This window comes from Sorex araneus, chromosome 11, assembly GCF_027595985.1.
Source record: "Sorex araneus isolate mSorAra2 chromosome 11, mSorAra2.pri, whole genome shotgun sequence".
NCBI classification, from domain to species: domain Eukaryota; kingdom Metazoa; phylum Chordata; class Mammalia; order Eulipotyphla; family Soricidae; genus Sorex; species Sorex araneus.
Genome location: NC_073312.1, coordinates 40,322,473 through 40,343,858, shown reverse-complemented (window position 1 = coordinate 40,343,858; position 21,386 = coordinate 40,322,473). Strand labels below are relative to the sequence as shown.

The 21,386-nt window shown below is 49.3% G+C and overlaps 1 protein-coding gene across 2 annotated transcripts; it reads right to left on the bottom strand.

The window, feature by feature from the left end:
* Nucleotides 1–1,082: 1,082 nt before the first annotated feature.
* On the bottom strand, nt 1,083–20,892 carry LOC101557699 (annexin A8). 2 transcript variants are annotated; one of them, XM_004607406.3, is made up of 12 exons: nt 20,872–20,892; nt 14,584–14,674; nt 13,174–13,268; nt 11,276–11,389; nt 10,536–10,626; nt 9,758–9,837; nt 8,786–8,845; nt 7,896–7,989; nt 7,552–7,647; nt 5,919–5,977; nt 4,472–4,594; nt 1,083–1,785 (listed from the first exon to the last, which is right to left on the bottom strand). In XM_004607406.3, exons 1-12 carry the CDS (start codon nt 20,890–20,892, stop codon nt 1,726–1,728), a joined length of 984 nt encoding a protein of 327 aa, XP_004607463.1. In that variant the 3' UTR covers nt 1,083–1,725. The 2 variants fall into 2 exon arrangements, with proteins under 2 accessions (XP_004607463.1, XP_012787951.1); XM_012932497.2 differs by lacking the exons at nt 9,758–9,837; nt 10,536–10,626.
* Between the last annotated feature and the right edge of the window lie 494 nt (nt 20,893–21,386).

Here is a 21,386-nt window from a genome sequence, read left to right as displayed (position 1 = left end):
TTGGGTCAGATCTAGTGATACTCAGGGGTTATACCTGGCTCTGCCCTCAGGGATCACTCCTGGAAGTTCTTGGGGACCATATGAATGCCGGGACTGAACCTGGGTGAGCTGCATGCAAGGTAAAAGTCTGACCTGCTGTACTATTGTTCCAGCCTCCATCCACGCAGCAGAATTCTAATGACCACTCATGATGGGAACAGTATCAAGGAAGGCCGTGCGCTCCCATTCCTGGAGTCAGCCGTGGACACTTGGTGCCACTGGGCTGATGCCTCAAAAGAGAGGCAGGTCACAGGTTGCAATGGGCTTTGGTGGACCCTTCTCACTGGAAGATGTAGGATTTGGGCTATAGATCAGGTTGCAAATAGAAGTTGTTTTCTCAAACAAGTTATCAGGGTGATATCAGGCAAGTGATTTCAGAATGTTCCCACTGGGAAATTCTAGATTTGATCAGCAACCCCCCCATATATTTTTTTTATGTCCCTGACATAAAATAACCTTTCTTTTATGTCCCTGACAGATTATTTTTGTTTTTGTTTTGGGGACACACCCATTGATATTCAGAGGTTACTCCTGGCTCTGCACTCAGGGAGCACTTTTTTTTTTTTTTTGGCTTTTTGGTTTTGGGTCACACCTGGTGATGCACAGAGGTTACTCCTGATTTTGCATTCAGGAATTACTCCTGGTTGTGCTCAGGGGACCATATGGGTTGTTGGGAATCGAATCCAGATCAGCCACGTGCAAGTCAAATGCGCTATCTGCTGTACTATTGATCCGGCCACAGGGATCACTCTTGATGGTGTTCAGGGGACCATCACTCTTGGTGGATGCTGGGGATCGATTGAACTCAAGTTGGCTGTGTGCAAGGCAAATGCCCTACTCATTGTGCAATATCTCCAGCCCCTGACAAATCTAATTGATCCTTCTCTAGACACTACAAAAAATTCAAAGGTACTTAGATTCAAGTGTAAAAATCTTTATTATCCTGCTATGTACAACACAGGCATTTTAGTTTTCTCAACAGTTTCTCTTGCCAATTGGTTGGGATAAAGAGATACTTTCAGCTTGTGTTCCTGAAGGAAAGAGCTAATTTGATCAGAGCCGAGAGGAGCCTGGGCAGCCTGGAACACAGAATCTCAGTGTCAGGGGTCAGGACATTGTTCGGTTAGTAGGTTGGTGAGAGAAGTTACCTTCTACCAGTTTCCAAAGGTATTTAGATGAATCTGAAGAATCATATTAGGGACAACTAGTGGCCCAAAATAACATGTGTTCTCTTCACAGCTGCCAAGACAGTGAGAAGAGAAGCTGAGATGCTTATTAAATCATTATTCCCTGCTCCTTTCTCCTCCAGATTAGTAGGTGAAGGTGGGTTCAGATTCTGAGCCACCTGTGCCCAGTGACTCTTGACTAGTCAAGCTTGGAGGAGTTCCTGTGTTGGGAGGAAGGAACAAGAACTAGAGCAGACACCTTCCAGCTGAGACATTTGTTGGTCCTGAGATACACTCAGTGATGAGAAATGTGAAGGTGAAATTGGCCTAGAAAGACAGTAGAGGGAGAAATCTCAGGCTGCTCCCTCCCTCAGAAAGCCCGAACACAAAGCATCAGAGGCTGGAGATAGAAGACTGAAAGGCTTGCTGTGCCCATCCCGCCCCCCAACCCAGGCCAAGATTAAGCAAGCAGGATCCATGACTCGGGCTTCTTGGCCTTTGTTCCTATTCTTCTAAGATATCAGGGGTCGCTGCCCACCAGGTTCAACAGGGCATTCTTATAGTCACCACTGGTGTCTTCCTGAGGATAGAAGGAAGGAGAGAATTAGTGAGGGGGATGTTGTGATGTTAGCTTGGCTCAGAGGCACCGTGTCTGGCTCACTGTTGTGTAAGTTCTGATGTACAGACTCCATTCTATAGATGTCACTTGTTTTTTGATTCTTCCTTTGATTCTTTTACTCACGATAGAGAGATTTGATGTAAAAAATAAATCACAGAGGCAATGCTGCTCTTGAACAAGAAGGGTTTTTGAATGACTCTGTCAACTGCCCTGGGGAATTTTTCTAGGTCCTTTTTTGGAATCCAGCTGTCCCCAGCCATTCAATCTCCCAATACGATCCATTATATATTCAACACTTACTACTGCATATCAGGGACCTGAAGCTATAAGCAAGTATTAGGAGCTATCCTTGGAGGCAGGAACTCAGGTAGAAAGAGCCTTTGGGCTCTATCTAGCCTGGACCACAGTTTCATCACTCACTGACCCTATGGCCAAGATAAGACTTTCATCACTGAGACTCTCGTTTCATCTAGTAAATGATGTTGGTGATACTATACACCTTATTGAGTTGTGAGGAGTAGGAAAGATATGAGCTTGCCTGTACACACAGCAGCTGGTCAATAAGACTCAAGCAACTTTTTCCAATAAGATGGACCTACAGTTCCAATGTGTTGAACACCATTTTTCAGGGAGTTCTTCTTTTTATTTATCTATTTTTAATCTTCATTGAGATATTGTTATTTACAATACTGACCCCATTTTTGTGGTTTGCTAAACCCTCTTAGGTATTAGGCAGGTGTTCATTGGACAGACCCATTAAGGATCTGTTTACACAGAACCAGGAGGGAAAAATAGACCATTCAGCTAACTCCCTTATTATGTTGTTGACAAAAAAAGAGACCCAGAGAGACTGATGATTCATCCAGAGTCAACAAATGAGTAAGTGGTGGGGCTGTGGCTACTTCCACTTTTCTAGGTTTAAAGAGGTTTTGTCTCATGAGACTTAGTATTCTTGAGCTGTTTAGTCATATTTGCTTATACAATCATTTGTATTTTCTTGTACATTTTAAAGCACATTTACATTTTTTTTGTGCAGTGGGAGTGGGGGAAGCATACCTGGTTACAAATGGCTAGTAGACATATAAAAATGGGCTCATCACAACTTGTTATCAGGGAGATACAAATCAAAATAACAACAAACTACCATCTCACGCCCGTTGAGAATGGGATGCATTAGAAAGATTGGAAACAATCCTCTGTGTTGGTGAGGATGTGGTGGAGAAGGAACTGCCATACACTGCTTATGGAAAGGTCAGCTTGTGTTCTGCCACTGTGCTCAGTGATCATTCATGGTACTTCTCTGGGGACCATAGCTGGGTATTGAACCAGGGTATTGAACCAAACACAAGACTAGGTTCTTCTCCATTGTTGTATCTCTCTGGCCTCTATAATTTTGCTTTCTATCTTTTTACTTTTTTTAACTACTTATAAGACAACTTTTGTAATATAGCTTTAAGAAAATTATTCATTTTGCCAAGTTTTACAAATGTTTGGATATGAAGTTATAGATAGATTTCTGCCTTTTAAAAATTTATTTCTATGAAAGAGCTTTAATACTGTGGCAAAATAAACTCAGGCTAAAATCAAAAGACATCCAAATGAATAGGAGAAAATATTTGCAAAATACACATCAAATAAAGGGCTGATAGCCAAGCTAAATAAAAAATCCACAAAGCTCAACAACAAGAAATATTAATAATACCATAAAAAAAGGGGTTTTGGAGCCACATCCAGTGGTACTCAGGGCTAAGGTACTCAGGTACTCAAAAGGATCCAGAAATTCATCCCTGACTTGACATAGCAGTGGCCTAAGGTGCTTTGTACCTGGTTCTCCTTTCTCTTGAATCGAGTCTAAGTCAAAGACAAAACAGAAAAATAGCTCTATGCTTCCCCACTCATATCTATCTATTGTCCCCTTTGAAAACACCCTAAAGCAGAAATGTCTTTTTAACATATTGTGATTTATGTGTGTTTTAGAAAACATAGTTAACAGTGGACCTTCGGAAAATAACTAAAGATTTAATATAATAATAGTTAATCAAAAGTTGGGGATATATTTTTATGTTTTGAATTCTGCTAATAAAAGCTGCCAAGGCCCCAATTTGTATTAATGGCCAGAAGACCTATTTCTGTTAAGTTATAGCAGTCTGGTAATCACTTTGCATTTTCTCAGCTCCCTAATGAATTGGAATCATTTAGGCAACCCACCGAACCCCATCTAATTTATCTCCTTACAGTTTTGCTGCCAGAACTACTTAAATCTGGATTGGAATGCTGGACCTGATTCTTACTAAAACTATTCACTCTCATTAACTATTCAGATATGGTTCCTTCTACAAGTTTTAGAATGTTATTTTCAAAGGGGCAACCAGACTCAAATGCAAAGCCAGCTTTCTGGGCCTTCCAGCGCAGGGCCTTCCACAGCTATGCGCTGTTCCCCTTTCCATTTTTCCTTCTGGTCCTTGTCATACTGATCATCTTGCTGATCTCTGCACATACTATGTGGCAATGGATGCGAGAGTGTAACACCCAAGGGGAAGAAAGAAATTCATGTGACTTGTGACATGAGTCACAGAAGCCAGGCCTCCAAGTACTGAGCACTGTCTGTATTTCAAACTGGTGTTAGAAATGAGAGCTCATGCCTTACCATGATCATGCTGCTGAGGGTCTTGCCATACATCTTCTTGAACTGACCCTTGATAAGATTTAAGTCAATCTCACTCCTGGAGACAATGTTTCTTATCAGAGTGCCATCACGGGTTCCTGCACCCTGGATAAGACACAGCAATCAGGGGCTGGAGGGAGAGTAGAGCAAGTAGGCACTTGCTTTGCATGCAGCAGACTTGAGTTTGATCCTGGCATCCCATATAGTCCCTGAACCCTGCCAGGAGTGATTCCTGAGTGCAGAGTCAGAATAAACTCTGAGCCCTGCAGGGGCCCCAACACCCCCAAACTCCCTCTCCTCTTCCCCGCCAAAGACACAGCAATCAAAGGTCATTTCTTGATTTTTTTAGTTCATCTCTGCCAAGATGGGTAACTCTGCATGTTGTGGCCCAGGGCCTTTTTTATTAAGGATGGAGATACAGGTCACAGGAATGAGCCTCTGCCTTTGCGGGTGAAGCTCTAAGAGGGAATTGTGAGTAGTTCTGAGATTCTATACCCTGTATCTCTTCTCACTTCCTGCCCACAGCTCTTCCCTAATTGTAGGCCCAAAGCTCCAAACTGCAGTGTGTATTTGGTTTGCCCTATCAAATTCTAGATGACAACAAAATGCCTTGGGCAGCAACATTATAAAATTCCATGGAGCAGACAAACTTAAAAGCAGAGATTTCCTGTTCACTTTCATCTTTGACTAATCATGTCGAACGGAGCCTTATGGTTAAATCCTATAACCCCTCTTGTTTCCTGGTCAGAAAGCTTGGGGTTTAGGGATGCCAGAAACCCAAACCCCTAGAGAAGCTATGTCCCCCAAATTAGGTGTGCACTGTTGTATCAGGGAATAAATTAGACTCTTCTCCAGTTAGGCTCCAGATACTAGAAACTCTACCAGATAGGAGCAGTTTGAACAATTATAGATTTCTGGACAACAGGAAATCCTGGATTGGCACCCTGGCACAGGCAGGAAAGGTGATTGGTGCATGTGCAAATCTCCTTCTGAATTTGATTCTTCAAGTAGGATGGACCTTGACTCCCCGGCAATCCTGACCTTGCCGGATTAAAAAGAGAACTGGAGTAGGCTGCAACTCATATCAAAGGTCAGTCACATTCCTGCTCTGTGACCTTGAACACAAGCCTTAGTTTCGCCATCTCTGGGATGACAGGACATGGGTCTCACAATACTACTGTTAAAGTTCAGTGCAAGGAATGAACACCTGTGAAAGCACCTACCTACATTCAGCCTCAGCGGATGCTGCTTCCCTTCCCCACACTGTTTTCCCTCTGAGAGCTAAAGAAATTGATCTCCCAGAGGTTTGGGTGAGAGAAGACCCCTATGGGTTGAAAATAATGGATGCTTTCAATAGTAGTGAGTTTTTCCAACTTTGCAGTTGGTGTGTGGGGCTGAGAGCAGGGAGGGAAGGATGGGGAATAGTTACCTTCATGGCATAGTATAGTCGCTCTGCAAAGTAGCTGTGGATGTTCCGGGTACACTTCACTGGCAAATAGGAGAGGTCTGTTAGGACAGGTTGTGGGTGGCATTGCGTATGCCCATTTTTTAATTACCTTGGATCCTGAGGATTAGTATTGGGCAACTTGGCATATTTATTTCTGCACCTGCCTAATTTTAAAATGAGAGGCTTTGTCTCAGGTAGTGTGGAAAGGGAAGGAAGCCAGAGGCATTGTATATAGATCCTAAGGCCCAGAGTAGGCAGGTGAAAGGGTGAGTACTCTATGCACCTGGGCAATAGGATGTCCATGCTCTAGGGATGGCTCAGGCAAGAATTCAGCCACTCAGCTCCACAGAGGAGCCACAGTTATGCTGTGGCCACATCTTGCCTTTGGGACATCTTAGTGATTAACAATGCCCCCGTAGTTTGAATTTCTTAGTGGTAGGTGGGTCTTGCTCCTCCATCCATGACTGAGGTGCTCAGGGCCTTAATGGATGTTGTTTCTGAGACCATGTCTCTGGGTGAGGCTGGTTGGTCTGGTCTAATGATTCCAGGGCAACACAAAGAAGACTGTGAGCTGGAGTGAGGCGGGCGTCTGTTTATACCCCATCTCTGATACTGTGTGACTTTGTTACTTGACTTGCCTAGAGCTATACTCCTTTGTGAGATGAATGATGTGAGTCTCTGTGAATGAATGGATGAACAAGTAGGAAGTGCCCACACAGTACTGCAGACCTTTGCTTTCCTGCCTGAGTACCCTGAAGCCTTCTCAAATGAAATCCAGGGACTGAATTTGGGAACCTAGATTGGAGCAAGGGGCTGACCTAGATGCTCTGACAGACTAAAGTCATAGCTTACTGGGAAATGTCAGCTGTCCCAATATACCCTGAGAAACTGGGACACACCGAAGTGCTCACCTGAGTTCTCAGCACCTGATGGTGTAGAGGTGACAGTCTGGCATGGAGGCGAGTACTCCAGCTGGGGAGGGGGAGCTACCTTGGCTCTCTTGAGGGAGGGAGGAGGGCACAGGTCCCTCTGTTGTTCGTCATTCTGCAGTGGCTCCTCTCACTATGATCTCAGCTCCCCCCACCTGTACTCGCTGGGGTCTGGAATGGCTCCTTCACTGTGGACCCGACCTCAGGCTTTGTTGAGGATCTCAACATTCTTTGGTATCAGGCCATGAATCCCTCATTTAAAACTCAGAACCGTGTATCATTTCTTCAATTAGCAATAGAGGCAAGGGCCAGAAAGGTGACTTTGTCGGGGCTTCACAATTTGAACTGGAATGTTCCAAGTGTGGTGGAGCTGGTCTGGCATCACATTGGCACACACACACACACACACACACACACGCACACATTCATACACTCACACGCCCACTCACTCAGCACTGGATACTGTGTGGGAAGTTCAGAGAAGTGCCCATGGAGGACCCAGCACACTGAAGACACGGTGGAAGAATTGCTCCAGTGTCCTGGGCTGAAGGTTATATGTGGGCAGGGTGGGGGTGTTTCCTGAAGGTGAACAAAGGGATGCAGTCTCTTGCTAATGCCACCCTGGACCCTGGGTTCTTTGTCCCACTGCTCAGACACATAAGTCTGAGCCCTGAGCCCTGTCTTACCCACAGTGAGCATGGCCTCCTCCAGTGAGCCGTGGGTCTCACTCTTGATGCTGTCCTCAATGCTCTTGCCGCAGATTTTCTCATACTCCTCAAATACTGCAGAGAAAGGGTTTTCCTTAGGAGACACTTGGTGTCAGTATGAAGCACCCCACATCTCATATCAGAGAGACACTGGCCCTGATATCTCCCTTGACCTTTGTTGCTGGGGGAAAAAAAGACCCAGGATTCTCTGGCTCTTTTCCCAATTCCAAAACTCAACAAAGGTCACACACTGACACAAAGTGTGATGGTTTGTCCCCCACTCCCCCATGGTCCTGACGCTGCCTCCCTCCCTGCCCAGTTACCTCTCATCAGGTGTGTGGCACTGCGTGTGCATAGGATGGTGATGAATTTCATCTCATCAGTGCCGCGAATCTTCTCGCCCGCTGCGAACAGATCCTAGCAGTGGGATACCGATGACAAGCCAGTGAAGGAGAGCAGGAGATAAGGGACAGCGCCCCAAAGCTGGGCTTAAAGGGCCAACCCTGTCCATGCCACTGCGCTGGCATTGTCCCATGCTTGGGAATCATCCTGATGAGCACTTTTCTCTCCCCAAGTCCAGCTTTCCCCTTTATCCTGAGCCAGATGCTACTCTAGGAGCCTAATCCCTCCATGCAAGGGCCTTCACTCTGCCTCCAGCAAGAGGCAGACCCCCTCTTGCTGACTCCCGCAGTCAGATCTACCGACAGATGAATACACACTTCTGGCCCTTGGAGGCCCAGAATCCCCAGGGACATGGGCTGCTCCTGCCAGCACAGAGCTTCAGTGGACCCCAACATGTCAGGCTCCTTCCTGTTTCTGTCTCCCAGCACCCTCACCTCCATCTTCAGACTCCAGAAGCTGAAGACTGGCAGGGAACTGAGCTGGGTCCCAGTGAAGCACTGAAGAGCATCCTCCCCCCCCACTCCCGACCTCCAATACTGGAAAGAGGGACTGGATGAGGCTTCCGGGTTCAGCCCCAAGTCTAATGGCAAAGGACGGGATGAGAAACCAGCCGGTAGAAGCTACTGAGGGCAGACCTTTGACCTTTGTTGCTGGGGGAAAAAAGACCCAGGATTCTCTGGCTCTTTTCCCAATTCCAAAACTCAACAAAGGTCACACACTGACACAAAGTGTGATGGTTTGTCCCCCACTCCCCCATGGTCCTGACGTTGCCTCCCTCCCTGCCCAGTTACCTCCCTGCCCAGAGACTCACCTGGGCATCTTGGAGGGCCAGTCCTGCGTCCACAAAGCCACTCACGTCATCTCTGCTGCCCTAGGATAGAGGAGAGGACTGTCAAAAAGTCAGGTCCATCAGAGCAGCCAGGGCACGGCGGGAGCCTGGCGGGGGCCTACAAGGGCTAATTTTGGGCCACAGAATCTTCAGCATGTCGGAAATAATGTGTAAGAACCTTAGAACCTTTCAGAGCTGGAGAGTCAGTGTGCTAAGGGCAGTACTACCCCAAGTGGGTGATATTGCCACTTGCAGGGACACTACTAGAACTTTTTGAAGTGAACGTGGCCTTAAAGCTATTGGGAGTCTTGGAGCTGAAGTGATAGCACAGCAGGTAGGGTGTTTGCCTTGCATGCGGCCAACCTGGGTTCGATTCCCAGCATTCCATATGGTCCCCTGAGGACCATATGTCAGGGGGTAATTCCTGAGTGAAGAGCCAGGAGTAACCCCTGTGCATCGCCAGGTGTGACTCAAAAAGCCAAAAAAAAAAAAAAAAGCTAATGGGAGTCTTTCTATTTGTTTGCTTTAAAAAGGCAGTTTTCTTAGGAGGCTCTGAATATTACTATAATAATCTGGTATATATATATATGTGTGTGTGTGTGTGTGTGTGTGTGTGTGTGTGTGTGTATTTGTAAAGGGGACAGTAAGCCAACTAAGCTTGGGAACCTCTGAGTTAAGGTGAGCAAAGTGCTTGACATGAAACTTTGCATGAAAGGCCATGGTTAAGGTGATGGGGCACGCTTCTCATATTTTTTGGGATGCTCTCATGGCTGTGTTTGGGGGAGATGTAGGGTCCTGTAGTGAGAATCCTGCAACCACAATGAGGTGTTTCCAGGAAGACCAGTCACGGGGAGTAGACCACTCCCTCCTGCATCCCATCCTGTCTATTCCCAGAGAGCTGTGGGGAACCCCCATCCCTCCAGACAAGGGCTCCTCAGCTCCAGGCTGTGATACCTGCAGGAGGCACACGAGGATCCTCTCCAGATAGCCGCTGGTGTCTGCTTGGATGTCTTCCTCCAGGTTGGACCCATAGTCTGCATGGAAACAGGGCCAGGGGTATCAGCCTCATTTCCTCCTCCCAGGCCTGTCTCCATGTTTCTCCTGACACCTTCCAGGAAGCTCAAGTCTTTGGCAGGGGGAGTGGACATCATGCATAGGTCTGAGGGGCAGAGACTTAAGCCTTGTGATCATTGAGAATTAGGAACTGACATGAACTGCCAACCCAGCTGGAATCACAGAGGTAACCAGAAAGTCTGGCCAGGGGCTGTCCTTGTGCTCCTGGCAAAGCCAGAACCTTCAGGCAGACTCCACAGCAGGCAGACCCTCTGGAGGATGAACTGGCCTCTGCTTGCCTTACATCGCAGGGTTATGACAGCACATGACCCCAGGTCAGCCTAGACCTGGTCAGGAAGGCACTATTTCCACCCACTTCTGAGTCAAACCATGGCTCACAGCACTGCCAGACCCTAAAGGGGCAGAACTTTTAGTGATGTATGCTCCCCAAAGCCTGAGGTTCAGGTTGCTTAGAGACACATCCTGAATTATTTTGAGTGTTGCCGTCAGGCAAAGCACATGACTACATCCGTGTGTGGAAAAGCCCGGACAGGCTCCCTGCCAATGGGACACAGTACACTGATTGTCCCTTGTCCCAGGCGAGGCTGTCTAAGTTTGTGGTCATTTCCATGAGCCTTGAACTCAGGTTTGCACACCCCTCTCTCTGTAGACCACTTACCCTCCTCATAGGCCTTCATTATCTCTCGCAGTTGGTTCTTGGTCCGAGAAGCCAGGATTTCAATGATGACACCCTCCTTGGTTCCTAAGCCCTGTGGATCAAAACTCCTGTGTGCTGGAAAGTTCTGCTTGTGCCTCCTACTCTGTCCACTCCCTCTGTGGTCAAGGAGGAGGCCTTTGCTTGGAGGTGATCAGAGAAAACCACTGTGGGCAAGTGGCATGATGGAGAAGAATATCTGAACTCTGCCCTCTGGAGCAGTGGGTCTATAAATGGTCACTTGATTTCCCCAAGTCTCAGGGACTCCACTGGTCAGTGGGGTTGAGAGGCATCCCCAGCTCAAAGGTGGATTTGAAATGATAGATACTAATTGTCTGGCCTTCCCACCCAGCGTCCATTCAGTCGGATGAATATTCATTCTTATTGGGTCCCTGAGTCATCTGCGAAGGTGGTATTGGAAAGTTGCTGGAACCAGATTGCAGAGAAAGGCTTCTAACCCTACACACCAGCTCCAGCAATGTCCTGAGAAGCACTCATCTGACCATGTGACAGCAGAGGCCACCCAGTCCCTTGTTTGGTGGCAATCTGAGCAGCAGGCTGCATCTGGCTTAGGTACCACAGCTGCAGTGGACCTCAGAGTTCCTGGGGCCAGGCTGTCCTGGGGAATGGATTATTGGTACCACTTCCCCTCCGAGACCCTTGTAAGTGTCTCTGTTCCCATCCTTCACCACCGGCTTCATTACCTTCATAGCGTCATATAGTTCCTTGGCTTCATATCTGTATGGTGGATACATGAGGGCCATGATGAGCCTCTCGAACTTGCCACTCAGCTCTGACTTCAAGGTCTCGGTGAGATCCTAATGCAGGAACCAAGAGAGGTGAGGTTATGGAAGCTGCATCCACCTGAGTCAGGAGGGCCCAGGGTGGGGTGGAGTGGTGTGGAGAGCTCTGGCAGGGCCCCCTGTGAGTCTGCATGTACTGGAGCTGGCTGAGGTTGCTCAGGCCAGCGACTTCACCTCCCCTCACCTGGGAAGTGTTCACAGGTTCACAGTGGGTCTCTTGCTCTAGACTTTCACTTAGGGATTGGTGGGAACTCGTGGATTCAATTCAGTTTTCAGAGTAGCATTGGGCATAAAATAAGCCTGAAACCACTCATTTGTGGAATATAAAATAGCATAATATGAGACTGACACCCAAGGACAGTAGACGCAAGGGCCAGGAATATTGCCCCATAGTTGGAAGCCTGTCTCATGAGCTGGTGGAGAAGGTAGTTGGAATAGAGAAGGGATCACTATGACAATGATGGTTGGAGGAATTGTTTGGGATGAGAGATGTGTGCTGAAAGTGGATAAAGGACCAAACGTGATAATCTCTCAGCATCTGTATTGCAAACAATAATGCCCCAAAGTAGAGAGAAAGTATGGAGGAAATTGTCTGTTATGGAGGCAGGAAGAGGGTGGGAAAGGGGGGTTATACTGGGTAGATTGGTGGTGGGGAATGTGCACTGGTGGAGGGATGGGTGTTTGATCATTGTGTGATTGTACCTCAAACATGAAAGCTTGTAACTATCTCACAGTGATTCAATTGAAAAAAAAAAAGCCTGGAATACAAGTTCATGATTGCTCACCATCAATTTCCTGTGATTGGCCCCTAGAAACACACTAAAAGTATATATTAAAGAACCTATCCCACAGGTGTCTTCAAAGAGTAGTGTAGAGTGTCTTCACATGGACCCATGAGGCCAGTCCCAGCTGAAATGTTTAGGGCAACAAGGAAGCAAAATCTCTATCTTGTTGCTTACAGACTCTGGTTTTTGGACAAGTTACTCAACCTCTTGGGCCATCATTTTTCCTCATTGAGTGATGCAGAGTTGTGAAGATTAATAAAGGAATTATTTGACAGACAAAAAACACACTGGGGGCTGGAGCAATAGCACAGTGGGTAGCAACAAAAAAACCCACATTGGTTTCTCTCAGGGTATGTTTGAGTCCTCGCAGCCCCCACATGAGGAAAGCCATGGCAGGGGAGAGGGTGTCTCTGGCATACAGGAGAGTGAAAGGTGTCAGGACACTGGAATGGGATGGAAAAGGATGGAGGCAGCTAAAGAGGCCACAGGGTGAGTGACTGTGGAGCCAAATGCAGGGAGCAGAGTGAGAAAGTGGGCCAGTATGCAGAAAGCCAGACACCAAGCCGGAGGAGTGGGAGCCAGGGGCGAGTTTTCAAATAAAAGCAGCATAGCTGGGCTGGAGCGATGGTGTAGTGGGTAGGGTGTTTGCCTTGCTCACGACCAACCCAAGTTCGATCCCCAGCATCCCATATGGCCCCCCGAGCACCACCAGGAGTAATTCCTGAGTGCACAGCCAGGAGCAACCTCTGTGCATCGCCGGAGACTGACCCCAAAAGCACAAATAAATAAATAAATTGATAAAATGAATAATAAAACAGCACAGCTCCTGACAATGAATTTTGGCTACAAAATGTGCCTACTTTCAGTCTAAGAGCATTCCCTGGGCAGCAGGTTTTCAGTGGATTGGTTTCTGGGTTTTTTTTTTCTGGAGCTATATATGAGACTGTGGCAGCAGTGTTCCCTCTAGGCCCCCTGCCGCTGTCCCCCACCCTCGTGGGCTCACTCTCATCCTACCTTGCCAAACTGAGCCTTGAAGGACTTGGCGATCTGTTGCCGCTGCATGTTGCTCCTCTTGGTGAGCACGTCGATGATGGCCTGCTCATTGGTCCCTGTAAGGGGTGGACCCTGTGAGCACCCCCACTGCTGAGGGTGGGGTGCTGGGGAGAGCTGGGGATGGGGGGAGAAGACAGCAATTGGGCAGTTGGGTGGCCAACTAGTGGGGACCCCCTCTCCTGCCGTCCAGGAAAGCTCCAAATCCTGAATGATTTTCATGGCGTAGGTAAGATTCCTAGATGGAAACTCAGGGGTCCTGCCTCCAATTCACATAGCGGGGGTGGCCAGCTCAGATCCAGATCACAGCGACAGAATCCACGGACCCTCATGTCATTTGGTCTCTGCTTGACATTGCCTGAAACCCTTGGAACTCAGAGTTGAGACGTTCAGCGCTGCCCACCTTTGTGTGGGAGGAGTGGAGGGGAAGGAAGACTGAAGTACAGAAAACAAAATCTGAGTTTGGGCCCATTAGGGAAAGGCCAGATCCTCTGTTTGATTTTATTTTCTCCTTCAGGATGTGAAAATAACAGCAATGATTTTTGGACCAGAAAGATAGTACCGGGGTAAGATGCTCGCCTTGCACATGGTTGACCCTAGTTTGATCCCTGGCACCGCATGCAGCCTCCCAGCACTGCCATGAGTGCTCCCTGAGAACAAAGCCAGGAGTAAGCCCTGACTGCAGCTGTGATCCAGTTTACTAAGACTCCTCCCATCTTCCCCAAACAGTAAATATTTCATAGGTTAAAAAGGTTTAAAAGGAACGACACTAGTTCTTAATGTCCCAATGTACCAGTCAGAGTCAGCGAGGGAGTAATTGGGATGAGTTGAGTTGGGATGGACTATCCAAATCAGATGGCTTCAGGCGAGCCCTTTCCTGCCCGTAGCCCATATGAGTGTGGATACTGGAAGGAAGCCGACCCCTGGGCCACAGAGAGGAAGGGGAGAAAAACTGCAGAACATCTAGGTCAAGTTCATCCTGCAAATTGCTTAGTGCCCTCTCCTTATCAGGTATAACACCAACATTGTCCCACCTAAAATCTACAGGGGCACACAAGCTCTGAACTTCTTGGCACTGTTTTACTAGTGAGAACACTCAGACTGAGAAGGGTGAATTTAGTGAGAGGAACATAAGCAGGACCCAGAGCAGATGCCTCAGCGGATGCCAGTTGTAGTCTCATACTGGCGCTGGGAAAGTGGGGACCGTGGGTTCTCTGGGTACTGGGAGTTGATGTGAGACAATGGGGAGGCCCTCCCCTTGGCTGTCCCTGGCACCCCTTCTCCAGGACTGTGAGAAGAAATCGCCATGAGCAGAGTGGACAGAGTTTCAGGGAGTGCTGAGGTTCCTGGGACACAGCAGAGGGTGACACTCACCAATCCCCTTCATGGCTTTGTAGAGGGTCTCCGCGTCAGGGTCTGGGTTGAAGTGGGGACTGCCCTTCACCGAGACACCTTCTTGTTCGATCTGCAAGAGAACCCAGGTCTGCTCAGTGTTGGGAAGGTGGGAGGCTGTGTAGTTCCCTGCCCACCTCTGGCCCCACTGCAGCAGGGGAACCCCAGCTTGACCCCTGTGGGTCTGTGGCAGCGCCTCCTGGTCCTCTTGGCCCTGCCAGGCTGGTATTCTCCTTCCTGTCAGACTCAGGTGAGGAAAGGGCCAGGGGCTCCTCCCTGGTCCAGGGCCCAAACTCCTGGATAAGAGTTTCCAGTTGCTGTGGGCCGAGAGGGGAAGGGGGCTGTTTTTCATGCTGTATGTCAGGCTTGCAAACCCTCACATACCCATTAGCTGCCTTAAGGACAGGGAGGACCGTCGAGCTGGCCTGTTCTTCCAGCTGAAGGAGGGTCCTCCCTAGGTGGATTGAAGCAGGTCATCAGTGCCACCCTGAGAGGTACACAAGGACCTCAAAGACCCAGTTTTTGAGTCTTTCTTGACTCCTGCTTGTGGCGGCTTCAAGCAGGAGGTCTAGAACCCACACTGCAGTCATGAGTGTGGGGAGGAGGAAGCAGGAAGCGATCCTGGGAGAGGGACTAGTCTGGAAACGTACACCCGCTTGGGAGGGGTTATTGGAGATGTTATGCTTCGGAGTCCTGCACTGCTTTATTGGGGCTCAGGACATAGCAGTGACCATGGATGTGCTCCCAATCACCCACTTGTCTTCAGAGGGTCCTACTGGTACCAGCAGAGTTTGCTCCCTCGACCTTCTTGCCAGGGGGGGTTCTCAGATCCTTAGTGATAACATCCTGAGACTGCAAGCGGTTTTCCTGGGGTGCTGGAAGGAGTTAGTGGTTGTTGGAGTGTGGCCCTGTGGGGTGAGTATAGGGGGATAGTAGCACAGCATCGTCTCTCATGAGAAGTGGCTTTGTGGGGCTGGGCAGGCCTATACAGTGCTCTCAATCCCCCAGGATGTTTATGACTCAGCAGCCCCTCCTTGGGAGGAACCAGTTGTCAGGAAGTTCTACTTGATAAAGGAAGGCGAGAGCACCTTGAGACTCCCTGGCCTGCCTGACGGGGAGAGGTGCTAGTTTCCTTCTGTGAGGTAACGGGGATCACCGTGTCTCTTCCAGAGAACAGCCTCTTTGTTAGCGGACTGGTGCCAGCCAGCCACAGCCTGAGGGAAGAAGCCAGCATCTTCTCTGCTCCCCGCCCCACCCTGTGGTGTGGGCTCTCGATCGGGCTGGGCCACTCCCAGCTTGTGTCATCTGAGGACAGTCTACAGGCCTGTCGCAAGGAATTCTCATCAACAGCGTGGCAGGCGTAGGAGGAGACAACCCACCCAGTGGAAAATGAGGAAGCTAGGAAGGCTTTCACAGAACCAGGCACACTGCAAAGAAAGTCAACAGACAAGCTGTGTTTGAGCTCAGCTCCCTTCAGAGAAGTGGAGGCTTCTGGGAAGGTGGGGAGCCAGTCTGAGCAGTCTGACAGCTCAGCACTTTGGCAGGTCCACAGCTCAGGGGGTCGGTGGAGACCAAAGGTTAGGTTTAGAATGAAACCTACAGAAAGTTTGGAAAATTGTGAAATGTATAGGGCAGCCAAGGTCCCTGGGCCCTTAACTTCTCAGTATCTAATCCTTAGGCAAACCTAGGGCTATTGAGACAGGCCCTGAAGAATTTCTCAGATGCAAATCATAATCACTCTGAAATATGTTTTTGGGAGATGGATGGTTAGAGGTATGGGGGGAGATTAAAGAGGGGACCTAAATTTCAGGGAGACTCTGTGATTCTTCAGATAGAGCAGTTTATTTGTGTTGTGTCTTGTCAAAACTCTCCTGTTCATCTACCCTTTTGTTCTACTCCTCAGACACTCATCCCACTTATTCATTTGTTCACGCTCCCTCCCTCCCTCCCTCCCTCCCTTCCACCCTCCCCCCTCCCTTCCTCCCTCCCTTCCTCCCTTCCTTCCTCCCTTCCTTCCTCCCTCCCTCCCTCCCTCCCTCCCTCCCTCCCTCCCTCCCTCCCTCCCTCCCTCCCTCCCTCCCTCCCTTCCTTCCTTCCTTCCTTCCTTCCTTCCTTCCTTCCTTCCTTCCTTCCTTCCTTCCTTCCTTCCTTCCTTCCTTCCTTCCTTCCTTCCTTCCTTCCCTTCCCTTCCCTTCCTTTCCCTTCCATTATTCTTTCTTTATCATTCCTTCCCTCCCCTCCCCTCCTATGTCTTCCCCTCTCCTCCCTTCTCCTCCCCTCCCCTCTCCTCCCTTCCCCTCCCCTCTCCTCTCCTCCCTTCTCCTCCCCTCCCCTCTCCTCCCTTCTCCTCCCCTCCCCTCTCCTCCCTTCTCCTCCCCTCCCCCTCCTCCCCTCCCCTCCTCTCTCCTCCCCTTCCTTTCTCTCCCCTCCCCTTCCCTTCACTTCCCTCACCTTCCTTTCCCTTCCCTCTCCTCCCCTCTCCTCCCCATCCCTCCCCATCCCTCCCCTTCCCTTCCCTTCCCTTCCCTTCCCTTCCCTTCCCTTCCCTTCCCTTCCCTTCCCTTCCCTTCCCTTCCCTTCCCTTCCCTTCCCTTCCCTTCCCTTCCCTTCCCTTCCCTTCCCTTCCCTTCCCTTCCCTTCCCTTCCCTTCCCTTCCCTTCCTTTCCCTTCCCTTCCCTTCCCTTCCCTTCCCTTCCCTTCCTTTCCCTTCCCTCTCCTCCCCTCTCCTCCCCTTCCCTCTCCTCCCCTCTCCTCCCCTTCCCTCTCCTCCCCTCTCCTCCCCTTCCCTCTCCTCCCCTCTCCTCCCCTTCCCTCTCCTCCCCTTCCCTCTCCTCCCCTTCCCTCCCCTCCCCTTCCCTCCCCTTCCCTTCCCTTCCCTTCCCTTCCCTTCCCTTCCCTTCCCTTCCCTTCCCTTCCCTTCCCTTCCCTTCCCTTCCCTTCCCTTCCCTTCCCTTCCCTCCCCTCCCCTCCCCTCCCCTCCCCTCCCCTCCCCTCCCCTCCCCTCCCCTCCCCTCCCCTCCCCTCCCTTCCCTTCCCATTTATTTCCTTCTATTAATTTTTTGGGGGTCATACTTAGTGGTACTCAGGGCTAACTCCTGGCTCTGGACTCAGGGATCACTCCTGGTGGGTTGGGGTACCATATGCAATGCCATGAATCAAACCCAGGTCAGTTGTATGAAAGGCAAATGCCCTACCTGCTATACTATCTCTTCATTCCCACCCTTCTATTCTTCTATCCATCCTTCTATCTAATCCCCGGGTTAGATTCTGAAAATAGATAGCAGATTTCCATCTGTGGTATATCTGCAATGATATTTATTTTGAATAAGAGTTGAGATCTTTTTCCATGACACTTGCCTGAATTTAAATTATTTGGTGTCATATTTTCCTATCTTAATTTTTAGTACTATGTTTCAGAGTAGATATTTCCTTGAGGAAATTCCCCTTCAGAGAGCCTGTGTTATTCTAGATGCTGCTTACTGGTCAGTATACATACATGTGAATCTTACTTGGGAGTCATACGGAGCTGTTCTGTGGTTAGTGTCTTGAGTACTTCCTATGTGCGGACTCTGAGTCTTCATTAGCTGCTCTACATGATTTCTGTGTAGTGCTTTTTGACTTGACTTCTCTGAATGATACCAACGCCCTGGTTTTATTTTACAGAAAAGGAATCTGGGCTTGTCAGGCTTGCATACCTAGTAAGTAGCTCAGACGCTGAGCTTTACCTCCCCCACATTATTGATGACTCAACTTTCCCCGCAGGCCATGAGTGTTCTGGAACTCTTCACTGAAGGAAGGTCTCCCACAGGAATGCAGGTTGTCTCAGCTAAACTCTGGGGCCACCTATGAATCCATGGGTGAACCAGGCAGATACACAGGTATGCAGCCGAGACTCACAGGCTTGTGAGAGGTGCCTTTCTGCCGGGTCTGATGTCTAACACTGTAAACAATTCCCGTGTGTGTGTGTGTGTGTGTGTGTGTGTGTGTGTGTGAGAGAGAGAGAGAGAGAGAGAGAGAGAGAGAGAGAGAGAGAGAGAGAGAGAGAGAGAGAGAGAGATGGAGAGGGAGGGAGGGAGGGAGGGAGGGAAGGAGGGAGAGAACCTTCACTGCACTAAGAAGCCTCAAACTCAGTTCCCGCTCCGTGATTTTAGGAGATTAGAAGGCAATTTTCTGAAATTCCTTGCTAGTCCAGATGGGTACAGGGTCACTGAAAAGGTGCCCCAGTCCAGCCTCGATCTCTGTCTGTGACACTATTTTTTTTCTTTTTGGGTCACACCCGGCAATGCACATGGGTTACTCCTCGCTCCGCACTCAGGAATCACCTCTGGCGGTGCTCAGGGGACCATATGGGATGCTGAGAATCGAACCTGGGTCAGCCGCGTGCAAGGCAAGTGCCCTACCCGCTGTGCTATTGCTCCAGCCCCAAGTCTGTGACACTTTTGTCCTCACCATGGACTGCCCTGGAGAATCTGGAAGACAGGGCTTTTGTCTCTACAAGAGAAGGATAGGTGAGCTATACCTCACAGTCCAGCCCTTGATGGCTGGTCTTTAGCCCCCTCCAGTGCTGGTCCTGGTATAGCCTGGTGCCCTGAGGATATTTCCCTGGCAGCACAGTTAGCCTCAGGTGGGGTCTGGCTGTGATTTTTCTTTTGTAAGCCAGCTCAGGTTTATGAGGAGATGGGCCAGTAGAATTTGGCCTTGCAGATGCTAATTCTTACTAGTGTGGCAACCCTGGGTGCCTACTGAGGCTCCTTGTGCTTCAAACTCCTCATCTGTGGAGAAGGACGCTGGTATCTACATTGTAGAGATGAATGAGACTCGACCGAGATATTGAATGTGAGATGTGTGGGGGAATGCTGGCTACAGAGTTGGTGTTCAATAAGTATCAGCCTTATTCAATTAGGTGGGCCAGGTTCCAACAGGTATTATCTGTTTGGCTGGGTGGGGCCCTGAGAGTTGGCTTGGCTTTGTCTCACAAAGATCAGGCCACCTTGATGAGCACTCGACTTTGGAAAGTGCTTAGCATTGGTCTGTTCTGACGTATCTACTCTCTCAAAAGCATAAGCCCCTAGCCAGGAGGAAACTAGAGGCCATTCCCAGGTCCTTGATCTGTCTTGGCTACTTTGCTTGGGGCCAGCCAGAAGCCCACATGGCCCCTGCGACATTTCTGTTTCTGTCCATCTGGTCAGGCCTCACCTGTCTGAATTGGGATTCTGGGTTTTGACATTTGGGACAAAGATATCCTGAAGTATCATAAGCCTGGGACATCCTTGAACATTCCCAGAGAGCCTGAGTCAGGGGGAGAGAGAGTGACTGATAGGTACTAAACTCTGACCCAGTACCTAGGGTAAAATTGTGCCATGCCATGTCTCTGAGCCTTGTTTTCCTCATCTGTAAGTAGAAAGAGCGGTCTGAAATTGTCAAGGGAGGTGAGCAGAGGCTGCAGCACAGTGCCTTCCCAGGATCTATCATCTACTGCTGTCTCTGGGTCCCCTCTTGTATTTTCAATTTCTTAGCACCAGCTGGCTTCAGACTCACACTCAGATGGAATTGTTGAGATTCAGTGACTGGGGAATAGGTTGTTACCTCCTACCACCTCAGGCTCTGGTCACTCGATGAAGCTTAACTTTTAGTCACTCAAGGCCTGTGGGTTAGATATTCCTGCTCCCCCTCCTCCCTCCTCAATCTTGACAAGCACTGCTGATGCCCAGAGCCCACCTACCTTCTGTGCCAGAGAAGTTGGTATTGATGGCTTTCACCTCAGTCTATGCAATTAGGTATTCCCAGGTCTAGGACCTTTAACATCTCCCCATTGCTCTGAAGGGAAAGCTGGAGCCCCTTAGATTATCCTGCAAACCTTTTTAGAATATGACCCTTCCTGCATCAACATGGTCTCCATATTTATGCCCCTCACTCACTGCCCTCCCACCCAAGGTCCTTGAGCCATGTTGGTGTACTTCCCTCCAAAGCCAAGCTCCCCAAAAGAGGACCTTCTCACACACACACACACACACACACACACACACACACACACACACATTTCCTCTGCAAAGAAGCATCTGCCTATTTCTCCTCTAGTCCCTCAGCTCAACATATTGTTCCTTCCCGCCTCTGCACGGTCAGGAGAGCTCTAGGGCTGGAATCACACCTTTCTGGGTGGGATGGCATTAAGTGGGTGAACTGCCTAATGCCTGGCCTGGCAGGCAGGCTGAATTGGCTTCTCCTTCCACAGCACGGTGCATCAACCCTCTGCCTCCCCTTCTCACTCACCCATGCTTTCCACCAGGCCATCTCCTTCACTCTGCTGTGGCTTTCTTCGGGGAAGCAAAGGTGTCGGGTCAGTCTTCTCTTCACTTGGAGACTGTATGCTCTGCTTGCTGCTCAGGAGCAAACTGACTGGGGCTGGGTGTGGTGGTGCCAGCAGGCTGAGACCTCACCCAGCACCACCTCTGCTTCTAATCCCCTCCCCTCTGGGCTCTTCCAGATGCTGGGTTCCTCCTGTGGCTCCCAGGCCCCACCCAGGCTCCGCCTGGGCCTGCCCTGTGGGATGAGGCTACTCACTGCCAAATGTTGGGGCTGTGGCTATTACATAGACTAGTCCTGACCTTTGAAAGTCCCACTTGGTAAACATGACTGGAGTTTCACACGGTCTCAAAGGACACCACGATCCCTTTCATTTCTTGCACAGCCACCCAATGTGTAGTACAGTGGGAAGCTCTGCCCAAGACATCAATAACCACCTTAATTGATTAGGTGGGTGGGAGTTATGCCCAGTTACTTCCTTA

Bases quoted from the DNA above. Each gene is read 5' to 3' on its own strand.
- LOC101557699 (XM_004607406.3), bottom strand. From the start codon at position 20,892: ATGGCCTGGTGGAAAGCATGG. The intron at 7,990-8,785 runs GTGAGTCTCTGG...TCCCACTGCTAG, and splicing joins TGGCCCTCCAAGATGCCCAG to GATCTGTTCGCAGCGGGCGA. The intron at 1,786-4,471 runs GTAAGGCATGAG...TTCTATCCTCAG, and splicing joins CCCTCAGCAGCATGATCATG to GAAGACACCAGTGGTGACTA.